Source organism: Vanellus vanellus, assembly GCF_965231255.1.
Source record: "Vanellus vanellus genome assembly, chromosome: 3".
Taxonomy (NCBI): domain Eukaryota; kingdom Metazoa; phylum Chordata; class Aves; order Charadriiformes; family Charadriidae; genus Vanellus; species Vanellus vanellus.
In genome coordinates this window covers 74,667,907-74,681,117 of record NC_138907.1, presented here as the reverse complement: position 1 = coordinate 74,681,117, position 13,211 = coordinate 74,667,907, and the positions used below count along the sequence as shown (strand labels likewise).

The window sequence follows — 13,211 nt, the reverse complement described above, 5'->3', positions numbered from 1 at the left end:
TAGCCATAACCTCCTCGGTGCGTCCAGCCATCCCTACAACCACGCCAGACTGTTTAACAGTACAGGATCACGGCTTCAGCTTCACGCAGTTTGACAGCAACTAGGGGTGAAGACTGCGGTGGTTTTCTCCTTGACTTGCCCCTCCCAAAAGAATCAGCGCTCTCCATTAGATTTCTTCAAAGATTCTCTTTAGCAGAAGCATTCCTCTGTCCCTCCTTCCCATCTTCATAAGGCTGGGCCATGCAGGAGTAGATTTCGCCACCCCAAGGATGAGAACAAAATAATTTACTACTCTTTTCCCAGGGCAGCAAAGTTCGATTTTATAGAATCATAGAATAATAGAATTAGTGAGGTTGGAAGGGACCTTTAAGATCATCAAGTCCAACCATTAACCTACCCTGATAAAAACACCACCACTTCTAAAATGATGTGATGCCACTTATGGTGGCATCAACAGGGTCGATAGCTTCACCAAATGAATCATGGAGACACTTAGGTGCCATTACCGCCAGTGTCCCAACATGTCTCCTATGAGCAGTCCTCCCCCAGCACGGAGAGCGCAGTGCTGCTGGCAGGAGCTGTGCTTGGTCTCCATGCCCACGGTGGGCGTGGGAGGAGGGTGGATTAAGAGCTCCCCCTCACCAACACAGAATGGGTGCAGGGGCTGCTCCAAAATTGTTCTCCTGCTACGGCCATCATTTTGCCACTCCTATCAGTCTGCTGCCTTAAACTATTACCTATTTTTTCCTATGCTGAAAGCCCATCTTGCCTAGAGCAAACCACACAATCTTTTTTAGGAGCAGGGGAAAAAAAATGGAAGAAAACACAAACCATTTACATTGTCATTTAATGCAATCAGTCTTTCAGATACCATTATTCAGTGAGGGGGGAAGTAGAGAGCCTCCTGCTATCATTGGCAATGACACTCAATTAAGCTGAGCACATCTAAATTATGGCTTTTAATTAAAAAGAGGCAATGTCTAAGATGGCACCAACATGTTTAAAATTTAATACGTTTCACACCAGATGCTGGAGTCATCAACATAAAAATCTGTCGACAACATGTGCATTTTCAAAATGGGAAAATCTATTTTTAAAATGTCAAACACTTTAAAATTATAGCAACCATCTCAGTGGCCTATCTGGTTTGATGTGCTTTCCATTTAACCATTCACAGTTGAGAAAAACCTTTCTGAATATGACTTTTTGGTTTTAATTTAAATAGTCATTTATCATCTAAACCTTAAAAATTGTTAGTTTTCCCATCAAGACAAGTTAGAAGTGTAAAGTGTCATTTTAATGAAAGGAAGGGTTTATTTCTTTTTCTTTTTTTTTTTTTTCTCCTAAGAAAATCCATTTGTCTCCCTCATTATCATTAAGTCTCTTATAGATTGCCCATATGAGTACGAAATCAAGCATGAAAGTCATAAAATCAGTTTATGAGTGCTTGGGTAAAAACCTCTCTTCCTTTTCTACTTCTTTTCCTTTTTAGCTTTATTATACTTAAATGTTAGGGTGGGCAGAGAGTTACAGTATTTTCTTAAAGACCTTAATTCTTAAAGTCAGTTGTCACTCTCCTAGTCATTATCATCTACCCTGGAGTAAAACCAAAGCAGCAATAGCAGGTAGAGCAAACCCAACTAGTTCTACAGAGTGTGGGAGTTTGGGGGCCTATTCTTTCTGCACTGAAAAAATTGGAAACAGAAATGAGGGGTATATTCCAAAATATCAGGTTGTGACTTCTACCCATCAGTGTATCAGCTACCATGGAAATAGAAGCCCTCCAAGACCTCCTAAAAGAAATACTCCTGAATCACTATTCCTCAAGAAAACACTGCTTTTCTGCCTCAGCTTTGAGTGTCTCATAACTCCTGATGGAACAAAGAGGAGAGAGTCGGGAAATCTGCTGTCTTCATAGCATTTGGTGGACTAAACAACTTTCCTTCCAATTAATTCTCCCCACAGTACAAGCCACTCCATCACTTGCTTTAGAATGCACCAGCTCTCCCAAAAGTAGACATAAGTAATGAGATTATGGACATAGAATGCCTGGACCATTATGTATACTGTTAGGGTGGAAGCAAAAAAAGCTTGCACAACACAAACAGACACCATTCAGTCAAGCTTATTCAGTAAGCAGCAAATAAATACTATTCTTCAGGACGAAGTAGCATGTTGTTGCTAAAGTACGTTCAAGTCTGGGAAGCTGCTAAAAGATGTAGCAGCGGCGGTAAATCATGTCATTAAGACTCACTGCCTACAGACTGCTTCAGAGTTTATTCTCTTGTTTTGCCTAAAAGAGCACAAATGTTTCATAAATCTGAGATGACACACATATACACGCTCAGAGGACAACCCATGTTTGTGCTTGAAGGAGGCTGGCTCCTGCAGCTGGAGGAACATGTATTGTGTTCTTCAACCCCACTCTTCCCTTCCTTCATCAAACAAACCAGCGTGGAAGAAATCCACACTGATGGTTTCACATCTTGCTGTTATCAGTCATCATCAAATCTCCTGTTCCCAAATAAGCTTGTACAGAAACCTGAAAAATGTCTACCACAAGCTTTTATAATTGAATCAAATATACTAAATCAGATAGAATAGTTTCTATCCACAATTTGTAAGCAAAAAACCAAACAGCAGCATCAAAGGATGATCTCATCCTACCACAAATGCTGGCCTAATATTTATTTTCATTTTCTTGGATTTTTCTCTGCGGTACTTCATAGTTTAAACAAGGTCCTGCTGCCTTCCTGGTAGAGAAGTATTCAGGATGCAGGGTGAAGAATTAAGATTTTGAATCTTTCCTAGAAGGCTACAGCTGGAGAATAACAAAAAGAAATTGTATTTCCACACCTAGGTGCACAAGCACAAGGTTTTTCATTGATTTTTAGTAAGGCGTCATGTATTCAAGTGCCGGCATTAAGCAGATAATACAGGCCTATCTACGGTTCCCTGCACAACACCACACTGTTATCGGTCTCGCCCAGTCCTTGGATGAAATCAGTTCACTGACGAAGAACACTTGAAGGAAGCTGAAACGATGTAAGACAGGGACAAGTTGGCATACAGAGGGAAAGCATTTTGAAAGGTTCGCGGTTATAATAGGGCCTTTGGACAAAAGGGTGCACACGCAGGGGTCAGTTCAGTCACAGTTTGGGAGCAGTCTAATTCCTTGCTGATCTTAGTTTTCTTATCAGAGCTTCTTGGCAAGACCGAACTTCCTTGAGGGCAAACTGAAGACTATGGAATGAACTCTCCCGGAACTGTAAATACTGTATTTCTTTTATAGACTTCCCTGTATTTCACTCCACAGGCAACACATATTTCTTTGTCTTGGCAATAAGAAGTAACCTTCCCATTACCACGAGACGGTGCAGGTACATATCCTTTCCTTATGATTTGGAAAAAGAAACCAAGAATGCGTCAAAAGTTCATTAAACTGCTTAATGTGTTTCTGTGTAATGCTCAGAGGATGACTGACACATAAACATCCAGGCAGAAGAGGAGTCAATATGAAAGAATCCGGTTAAGCACAAGACGCCTCTCCTTTTACAGGCATAATTCTGCACGTGACAACTTACGGTTTATTCACAAACATCAAGAGGCTTCACCGGCGTATGGAACTGTATGGGTAGAGCACATTAGGAAGTTTGGGTGTACAGCCCTGTTGTCTCAGGGACCTTATACTCTTGACTCACACTTGTATGACAAGTTTGATAGAAAATGTTCACGGAAAAAAAAGCAATAAACAATCACATTTATTATCTGACACGGCAAATATCTCTGACATGAAAAAGATGACCTGTACATATATGTGAGTAAGTAAAATTATTATCAAATAATTGTCCTTATTTGAGAGTATTTGAGATCAAATAAAAGACACTAAATACATTTCAAAACCTACCGTCATCATAGATCTAACTTTTTACTGATGTTTACAACTGACATTCCAATGAAATACGACTGATTCTAAATAGAGCTTTGACAGTCTTCCCATCATTTTGCCCCTGAAAACAAATAAATATAAACCTAAGGGTGTGCTCTAGCAGAAATCTCATTTTCTTAAACTGCATATATCTGCCATCAAGGTTTAATTTTTATTTTGTGTACCAATCAGAACAGTAGTGTACAACTGTAATGTATTTTTTTGCATTTTAATTGTGAAAATAGTTCCTATTTTAAGGCAGCTGGCGCACTAGAAGTACTAAGTGTAAGAAAGTTAATTTCTGTTTTGAGCATATTAATAAACAAAGCCTACAAAATAGATGTTAGTAAAAACCCAGGTGACTCTTGCCAAGTTTTCTTTATACATCTCCTGGGAAATAAATATTATCATGAACTTAATTTCATTTTCATGCCCATATTTTATCATTCTCAAAAATGAAATAGTCCAGATCACCTGAGAAATTTTTAAAACATTGCTTGAGATGAAAAACTAGAAAGTACCTGAAAGTGAGTATTCGCCTTTTAGGCTTTCGCTTTCTCGAATTAGGAAGGCTCCTGCCTGGTTTCCAGGGTATGACAGTTGTCTCTCGGCATCTGCTCGTTTGACTGGGCCAAAAAACCATCTGAACAAATAAAAAACATTAATTTTACCAGTCAGTGAAACATAGCAGGAAGACAATTTAGCTTTTTATAAACATGCTGCATATTTACTAAAAGATAATTGGTGCTATGCTAATTAAATTCCAATAGCATGGGGAGAAAAAGCCAACAAGAACTACACAACAAATTTATTACTAGAAAATATTGCTTACACATTTGAGTGAAATCTGGATTTTACTGCTGATGGGAAGTCCTACTGTTTTCTAGAGAACAAGAGTTCAGAAGTGACAGACTGGCCTTGTCCCAGGAAAAATTCACCAAGAAATTTTACCAAGGCTGCTGTGGCAGAAATTGTTGCCAAGCTCATCGATGCCACTTGAAATATGTAGAAGTGCAGGTATGTGGTAACACCCTGACATCTTAAAAGTGAAAGATCCCCAAAAAAGCAGAAGGGCTCTCAGGTTCCAAGAGGTAAACCACCCCGCAGCCTTCCCCATTCCACTGCCATGTCGGTATCTCAAATGAGTTACTGACAATTTTTCAGCTCTGCTGCTGTCAGACAAACAAAACCAGTATGTCCCTCAAGTCACTGCAAACATCTCCACATCACTGTTCTGTAACAATCTACTCCCTTCTATGCCTTTTAAAACATATTTTTCCTCTCTCACTAAACCCTGTAGTTTACAAGGACTTTTTCAAGCAATAGTTTCACTTTGCCCCCCTGAGGGTACTATTTAGCTCTTTTGCTCCTTTGTGCTGAGTGTAAATTAAATGGAAATAAAACTGAGATGAGTCAGCATTTTCAGCTGGGGCGGCATTCAACTTCCATCCAACAAACATACAAAGCTCTTTCCAAGATTAGCTCCACCCTTCATTTGAAGCAAATGGTGATAAATAGTTATCAGAAATGTGCCATATACTCATAGGAGAACTCCTTTTAAATTAATCACAGCTAAACCTATTATGCAAACTTTTAAGAGAAATCAATGGCGGTATTGCACCACAAGTAAGTTGCTTATTCAGCTAACGACCTGATCCGTCAATTACGAGTGAAAAGTACAGAAGGAGTCATCAACAAACTACTTCTGTATCTGTAAGGCTTGAAATCACCAGGAGGAATGGAGGAAATAAATGAGAACATTGGATGACACTTCGGCTGAGCAAGCACGAGGAATGAAGAATGGTTTTGTATGAATAAAGAGGAAATAAAAAGAGGCAAATACAGACGGCACTAACTTACTCTGACCATGCTTTGGTAACAAAAGAAAATGAATTAGATATTCTAGACTGCATTGCTGTCCTCTGACTTGAAGATGATTTGGATAAAATAAGCCTTAATACATATTTGGCAAGAAAAGGAATCTCATTAGAAAGCTGGAATTTGTTAGTAATAATTTTAAGTAGTTAAACATGTTAATTCAACTAATTAATCAAATTAATTCATTAATTAGACTGTAGAAAACTAAGTAATCAATAAATGTTCAAATCCTTGACTGAGGTTCTCATCAAAGGAATGAGAGGCCAGAGTACGAGATCAACTCTATTCAAGTCCCAAAGAAAATTTGTCTATCCTAAAAACTAAATAAGAACCTTTCTGAAATTTCTAAATACAACTGCTCTGAGAATAACATCTGAAAACTAATAAACTGTATGATTAAAAAAAAAAAAACCTGATATTTTTCTCCTTGAATTGTAAGATATCACTTACAAAGTGACTGATTCTCATAGGAGTGTATAGAAAAAGGTGTTTAATTTTGTGCCTCCTTTCTTCATGGGTTAAGAAAGGATTTTGTTTTGTACCAAAGCCAAAAGAGCTTCCAATTAACAAGGTTGAATTTTATGTTCCAGATAGTCAAAAGTATAGTCTTTACATGACCCAGTATACATTGCTGGTAGCTCATATTGCTAAAGCTGAAAAAATGAGCCGTAAAACAATGTATGCAACAAGAGGAAACTGATGGTTGATATAGGAAATACGATTTAAACAAGTATTACACTTGGGTATGTAAGATCATGTCTACAATACAGGATATGATTTCAGAAAAAAAACCTGACATAAGTGCATATTGTATTTAGGCATATGTATCTGTTCCTTTGACTTCAAAATATTTCATAGAATCATAGAATGGTTTAGGTTGGAAAGGACTTTGAAGATCATCGAGTCCCAACCCCCCTGCCATAGGCAGGGACACCTCCCACTAGACCAGGTTGCCCAAGGCCACATCCAGCCTGGCCTTGAACACCTCCAGGGATGGGGCCTCAACAACCTCTCTGGGCAACCTGTTCCTGTGCCTTCAAAGAATATGTTTATTTTTCTTTGGTTGGAAAAACGTCATTTAAATCCATATGAATTTACCATTGAAGTTTATATGGAGGATATGTAAATGTAGGTTCTGACTCCAGATAAACTTAGCAGTTAGAAAGATCCTGACTTGCAAAATAAGATAATTAGAGCAACAATATATGAGAAGGTAAGTGTAACTGCAGCAGTTATTACGCAGAGTGAAAAGTCGACACATATTGTATATTACCTTATTTGCCTGACTTCATATAATCTGATTAAAATGTTTCAGGAAAATATAATGAAGATTACTTTTAATAGCATTTGATATGGGATTCTTAGTTCATTGGGTTTGCAATAATAATCATACGGTACCAAAAGCAATACCGGTTGTGAAAAAATAACCCCTTAACCTCAAAGCAAATAATTTAATTTGTTATTCACTTTTTTTAACAAAAGCACATCTGAATTTACAGTACTATTTCCATTATAAATGGAAATTCAAATTCATTTTATAAAGCGTGAAGGGCTTATTTCAGTTTCCAGTGATTGAACTTACGCTTCAAAAGGCTTAATAATTTACTTCATCCAAAAGTGTGTATTTTAGAGGAAAAAGTACTTTAAAGAGTAATAATGAATCAAAGTAATTGCTCACCATGAGATGTTATTCTGTGGGATAGGAAGGTCAGACCAAAACAACACCCAGTCCTTCGTAAATCTATTTGGGTTTTATAGCTCTGAGTTAGATGGAAGTTTTGAAACAGCACACTTGGAAAAACAGGACTAAAACATCAAGCACCATCCATTGCCTAAATTACTTAACTTTTCTCTGACTTCAGTGTGCTATATTGGCACTATACAGTTCAGGACAAGGTTGAATTAACAATTCATACACAGTTTCACTCTAAGCTTCAGCTCACAGCCAGATCACTTGGGGTCACAATTATCAGTGCCGGATTAGCAGATTACCATGTACAGCACAAACGAGCGCATTCAGACTTGGGCAGAAGTTTCCATTTCTAGCAGGAGCTGTCTGTTTAGCACTGCAGTAGTGCTCTTGGCACAGTGAGACCCAGGAACATGCTTTTTTGGCCAGCACTGCGTCCAACACCCCATTCTTTCTTCCTCTTCAGTGTAGGATGACAGATCTGGTTTTGGGGGATTGTTTCTAGCAGCTTCCTCAAAACCCCTTGTTTCCACCATCATTCAAAGCTCTCAGGAACCCCATCATTAAAGATTCCACACTACTTCCAGGTCACTTCTGGCCACCATATAGAGGAGGATTTGGGGGACAGAAAAGATGACCTTCGTGTAGGTCTGTAACAAACACAGTCCTTACAGGTGCAGGTGAGTACCAGTGATGTTTGTGGCGGTTATTCAGAGTATAGTGTTCCCATCTCTGTTGGTCATCAATTCCACTGGCAGGTTTTTGACCACAGGATCAACAGCTGACAGACACAAGTATCATAGCAGGCTTTGGCATGAGATATGCCCTGACTGTGACAGTATCATTGCTAAGACCTTTACTCCTACTGTATGATCCCTTTCTTCTAGCAAAGGAAAGGTTATATCTACCAATGCGAACACTGGTGGTTACTCTTGAAGGGCAAATCTTTTAAGAAACAGAGATCATGTCACCTATGCTCACCCCTGCCTCCCCATTCAGTCCAGCTTGAATCAAAACGGACTCATAAACTCAACAGAAGTGGATGGTGTCACTTGGCTCCATCAGAGCCTTTGCTTAGAAATCCTGTCCTCCAGGTTGTAATGCACTGCTGATCAGTCAAAGGCCCATTTAAATGTCAAAGGCCCATTTACGGGGCTCTGCTTTGTGTCTCCCTGTGCTTTGCTACAGAAAAATCCACTAAAATAAAAATAGTTCTACTTCTTCATTTATTTTTATTATAGCAGGAAGATATGGCAGGAACTACAATCTGGAACGTGGAAGAGATGGACCAAAGGTATCGCATGCCACATAGCTGCTGACAGAACCACTAAACCAAAGAAAGATAGGGAGGCAAAGTTCTGCAATGCTATACCACTGGCAAAGTTTCCAGTGCTTGGCAACATGCCTAGAAGAAGATAAAACCCCAGCAGAAAAGAAAAAACAAAAACAAAACAAAACACAAATATCCCCATCCAAAAAAGAGTATGCAAAATAAGTTTTCTTCCCTTCCATTCTGTTCCCTCCCATTAAACCAAACAAAAGGATTCCCAGCCAAAAAGCTCAAAGGGAGAACATTTTTTGTCAGCCTACCATTCTTTGGGGAGCCCTTTTACAGCCCCCCGCTCCCATCTTACACTGGAGCTTTATGCTTCAACTCTCCTAAGTCCCAAACACACTAACTCCTAGTTCTAAAGCACGGTGTATGCTGAGCCTTAGTCAAAGCCACCCCAGTCATGGGCTAGACAAAACACTTCTTGGCAGTCATGTCTTTCTGTAGACTCAAGTTTTCTTGGGCTGACCCTTGCAGCTGTATTCAAACTGGAGCTCTAGTGTTTGTCACCCTCCTAACCCTAAAACTAATCCAAGCCCTGATGCTAACTGTAGACCTGGTTTGAGCCTCACCCAGAGACCCCTCAGCCATAGGCCACGTGAAAAACTTAAAGGACAAGGCTTTCTGCAGCTTTGATCTTCCTTGGGCAGTCCCTCAGCAGCCATAGTCACACTGGAGCTCTAGGATTCATGTCTCTCTTAATCCTAACCCTAGGCATGGGCTGGCCTCTGCCAAAGATGAGGGCGTCTCACTTCTCATTTTTCTTAAGTGCTTGCAACTGGGATTTACCTTCTCATGTTAGGGTAAATATCATGAGACCACTAAAACTCAGCAGCTGCAAGGGTTTGTTGCGATTCCTGTGGTTCTCAACTAGAACTCTCCATGAAGGAAGAAATTATGATGGCAAACAGGTCAGCTGGCCCTCTAGTAGATTAACTGGATTGTGTTAACTGTGTCTGTAGTGCTAGGCTATGAGGAGAACAGAAGATTTTTTACACTAAGAAGAGCAAAGAATTACTGCAATTAGGGCACAAGTCTTGGGTGAAGACAAAGAAAAATAGGTAATTGAAACCAAATATATCCCAGTTTCTTCTAGAATGCAGAAAGCTTGTGCAATAGCTAAAACAAATAGAGAAAAGCTTCAACAGTATGTAAATTCTACATTTTGAATGCCTCAAAATCTACGGTCATGGAAACCTGTAACTGCAAAGTCAAGAACCCCAAAGCTAGGAGATGGCAATATTAGTATCGCTTTCATGGCATCCACTCAGCCTTTTTCAGGAAAATCCAGTATGATACCATCTTTAATTACATGGCCATATCCACTGCTTCCTACAGTGTTAATATGAATGCTGCTCACTGAATAGTTACCCTCTATTTTGTTTTGTCATTGCATAAATAGAGTTTATTTACCGTACATTGTTTAGCCTCTGGTCTCAATACAAGTTATAAAATTACATGAATGGCTAATTTGCTAGCAGCTTCTATTACAGTGTTCATGACTACAATATCCGAATGCTTTACAAACATTCATTAATTTCTTTTTGTGGCACTTTTGCTTGTACAATATTTTTTACAGCGGAGAAACACCACAGAAAGGGACTAAGGCAGTAAGACATCATTATAAGCATTTTCTACTAATTTGGGGTGTCCGATATGAAACACCTAGGGCCTACCTTTCAGGGAATTTAGCATCATAGCGTATGTAGTAGTTTATTCAGAGAGCAATAGCTGCTAACTTCTGCGTCACAGAAGACAAGGAGGGATGCACGGAAAGCTAAAGAGACAGAGGAAGAGAGACAGAGAGACCCTCCAGGGTCTTATTTAATTGCTTTCATCATATGACCACCCTGTGATCGCTGCCCTTACTCAGCACGGGGAAACCTGACCAGGCTTGCGTGCGCCACTCTTCACTGCCGTCATCCATGCGGGACAAAGAGGGCTGCTGAGCCAGCTTTTAGTCCATGCCAGGTCTGCAGTCCGCTGTGGGTAAACATCAGGGCGGAAGCGGTGACAGAAGTTTACCAAGGGCGCCACCGGCGTGTCCTCTCGGCGCTGAGAGGAAGGCTCCAAGCACTTGCTGGGTTTTCCCAAAATATCAAAAATACAGAATGCAGCTGTCACATTCTAATGAATCTGTTCAGTTACCACATATAAAGTGCAATTTTCTTTTCATAGCCCTGGTTAGTTTAAAGCAAATTTTTCTGAGAGAGCAAAAAAGCACACACTTTTAATATAGCAATCTCCCCTACCAAATATCAAGCCCTTACTCCAAAGTACACACACAAAGGATTTCTCATCTTGTTCTGAGCCACGTGTTTTGCTTTTAGGGAGAGAAAGAGGCAGCCTGTGCCTGGTATCAACTCTGGGAAATTCACATCCAATCACGCAAAGCCTGGAAAAATTACTAGCAACTAAATAAGCTCTTCTGATAGAAAATATTAGGTTGCCTTAATTATAAGACTAATGAAGTAATACCATTTCTCTGAGGGCTGACATTTCAAGAAATGAGGAAATATCACTGCAAAGATGAAAGCCTTCCAGATATAACATAGTTAAGAAACAGATGTGCTTTACAAATGATGAACTGCGTGCATGAAGGAGAGCGTGGGAGATGAGCACTGGCTGCTTCAATTTTCCCTTTATAGTCTACAGTGAACTCGGTGATGGCTTTAAAAAAAAAAAAAAAAACAAAAAACAAAAAAAACGAAAAATCTCTACTCAGGCTAAACCATGAAGATGAAAACTTGCAAAATATTCATTTCATAAGCGTTTTCGAAAACACAAGGCTTCCCAAACATGGCACAAGAATCTACATAGTCAAATGTCACGGATTACTCTAGGGCTTGCAGACTTTCCCTGTGCAGAGGCTGGAAAACCTAAGATTGGGTTTCAGGTGCTTTGGAAACAGAGCCCTTCCTCTTTACTTCCTTCTACAGGCTTGCCTGGGATTGTTTTTAATGCTGTATATCTCTCGTTGCCATTTATTATCAGATACTGAATGATGCACGGGACAAGGACAAAATTTAAGAGGGAGGAATTTAAAGCTAATGATAAAGAAATGCATAGGACACTGCAGGAGGGAGGGAGAAAACAGGACAGTAAAAATTCAAAGCAGAGAGGGCCGTAGAATGTTATGAAGCGGATGGAGAAGGGAGAAAGTCAGAGCTAACAGGCAGTGATGAAGAGAAAATAAAGATGAGACAAAACTGAGGACTGCATTTATTGCCCAAGGGCTATAACCTGCTGCTGCACCTGCTCAGCAAACGCTGGTTTCCAGCTTATGCTGCTCCCGCAGGGCATGTGTCTTTGGCAGTGATTTCAGTCCTACTTGGGGAAACAATTTCACAGAATATCTCTTCAACCAGTTTCACAGACTAAATCTCACTGTGAGGATTGCCCTCTACAGGTCTTTTCCCTTTCCCTTTCTTAGTTCATCACACCGCTTATGTTTGTGCTTGCCAAGAGAACATTCTTTAACATTCATTTGCATCATATGTTTATTGACTAGAGGTCACCACTAAATGTGCTGGTTTAAACCTCGCTCATCACCTACCATCAGCTACAAGTGAGTCAGACAATCAGTTAAGATCAGTTAAAATCTTAACACACGGCAGAAAGTACCTGACTTGGACAATATTTGAAACAAAAAATAATTTAAAATGTACGTGTATAGTGACACAGCTCAGTTCTGATTACTTATTTACCATAATCAGAAACTAGTTTCCTCCAAGTGAAACTAGAAATTCAGGTTTTCAGAGGTGGTTATGTAGGTCAGCACACAACCTTTCGCAACCACCATGAACTTGCTTCATATGTAAAGATCTGAGTCATGAGTATTGCTCGCATCCTTGTTGTTGAATAACTTATCACAAACTAAAATGAAGACTAGCCACATGCATTGGTGTGGACCTTCTGACTCTTTCTGCAGTGACAGTGGGTGGAATAAGTTTGGTTTTCTTTCCATGGGGGAAAACACAGAAAACGTGGATAGTTGTGAAAAACTAAAGGCTCGTTTCTACACTATATAAACAGCAGAGATGTATCAAAACGACAGAGGAACATTAGTTTATGTTATGTATGTGTGTAGAATTCTGCCTGTATGTTTGAAAGTGACAGTCTGACTGTAGCAACACATTCTAATTTCCACTGTGTTTTCCACATTTCAGATCAACAGTGTGGTTTTTCTTTAAATAGCCATTACAATGCGAAACACAGTTTTGGAAAATAACAGATCCGATTTTGCTCTTGGCTTTTGGGTAACACTTTGCTAATGTTCTTGTCAACAGATTATAGCTGACTGGTTCGCGTTTTTCCATAAATACTCAATTTATGTTAGACTTGAGAGAGTTTTATTGGTGAGATGGCAGAATGTAAGAGTTGAT

At 39.6% G+C, this 13,211-nt stretch overlaps 1 protein-coding gene across 1 annotated transcript in view; it reads right to left on the bottom strand.

Moving 5' to 3' along the window:
* Positions 1–13,211, bottom strand: part of FRK (fyn related Src family tyrosine kinase) — a gene marked incomplete at both ends in the record, with an annotated part of 53,153 nt that overhangs the window by 25,496 nt on the left and 14,446 nt on the right. Inside the window, one exon of the mRNA XM_082481636.1 lies at positions 4,450–4,571. Within this exon, the coding sequence (XP_082337762.1) occupies positions 4,450–4,571 (122 nt within the window). The remainder of the gene's footprint in view (positions 1–4,449; positions 4,572–13,211) is intronic.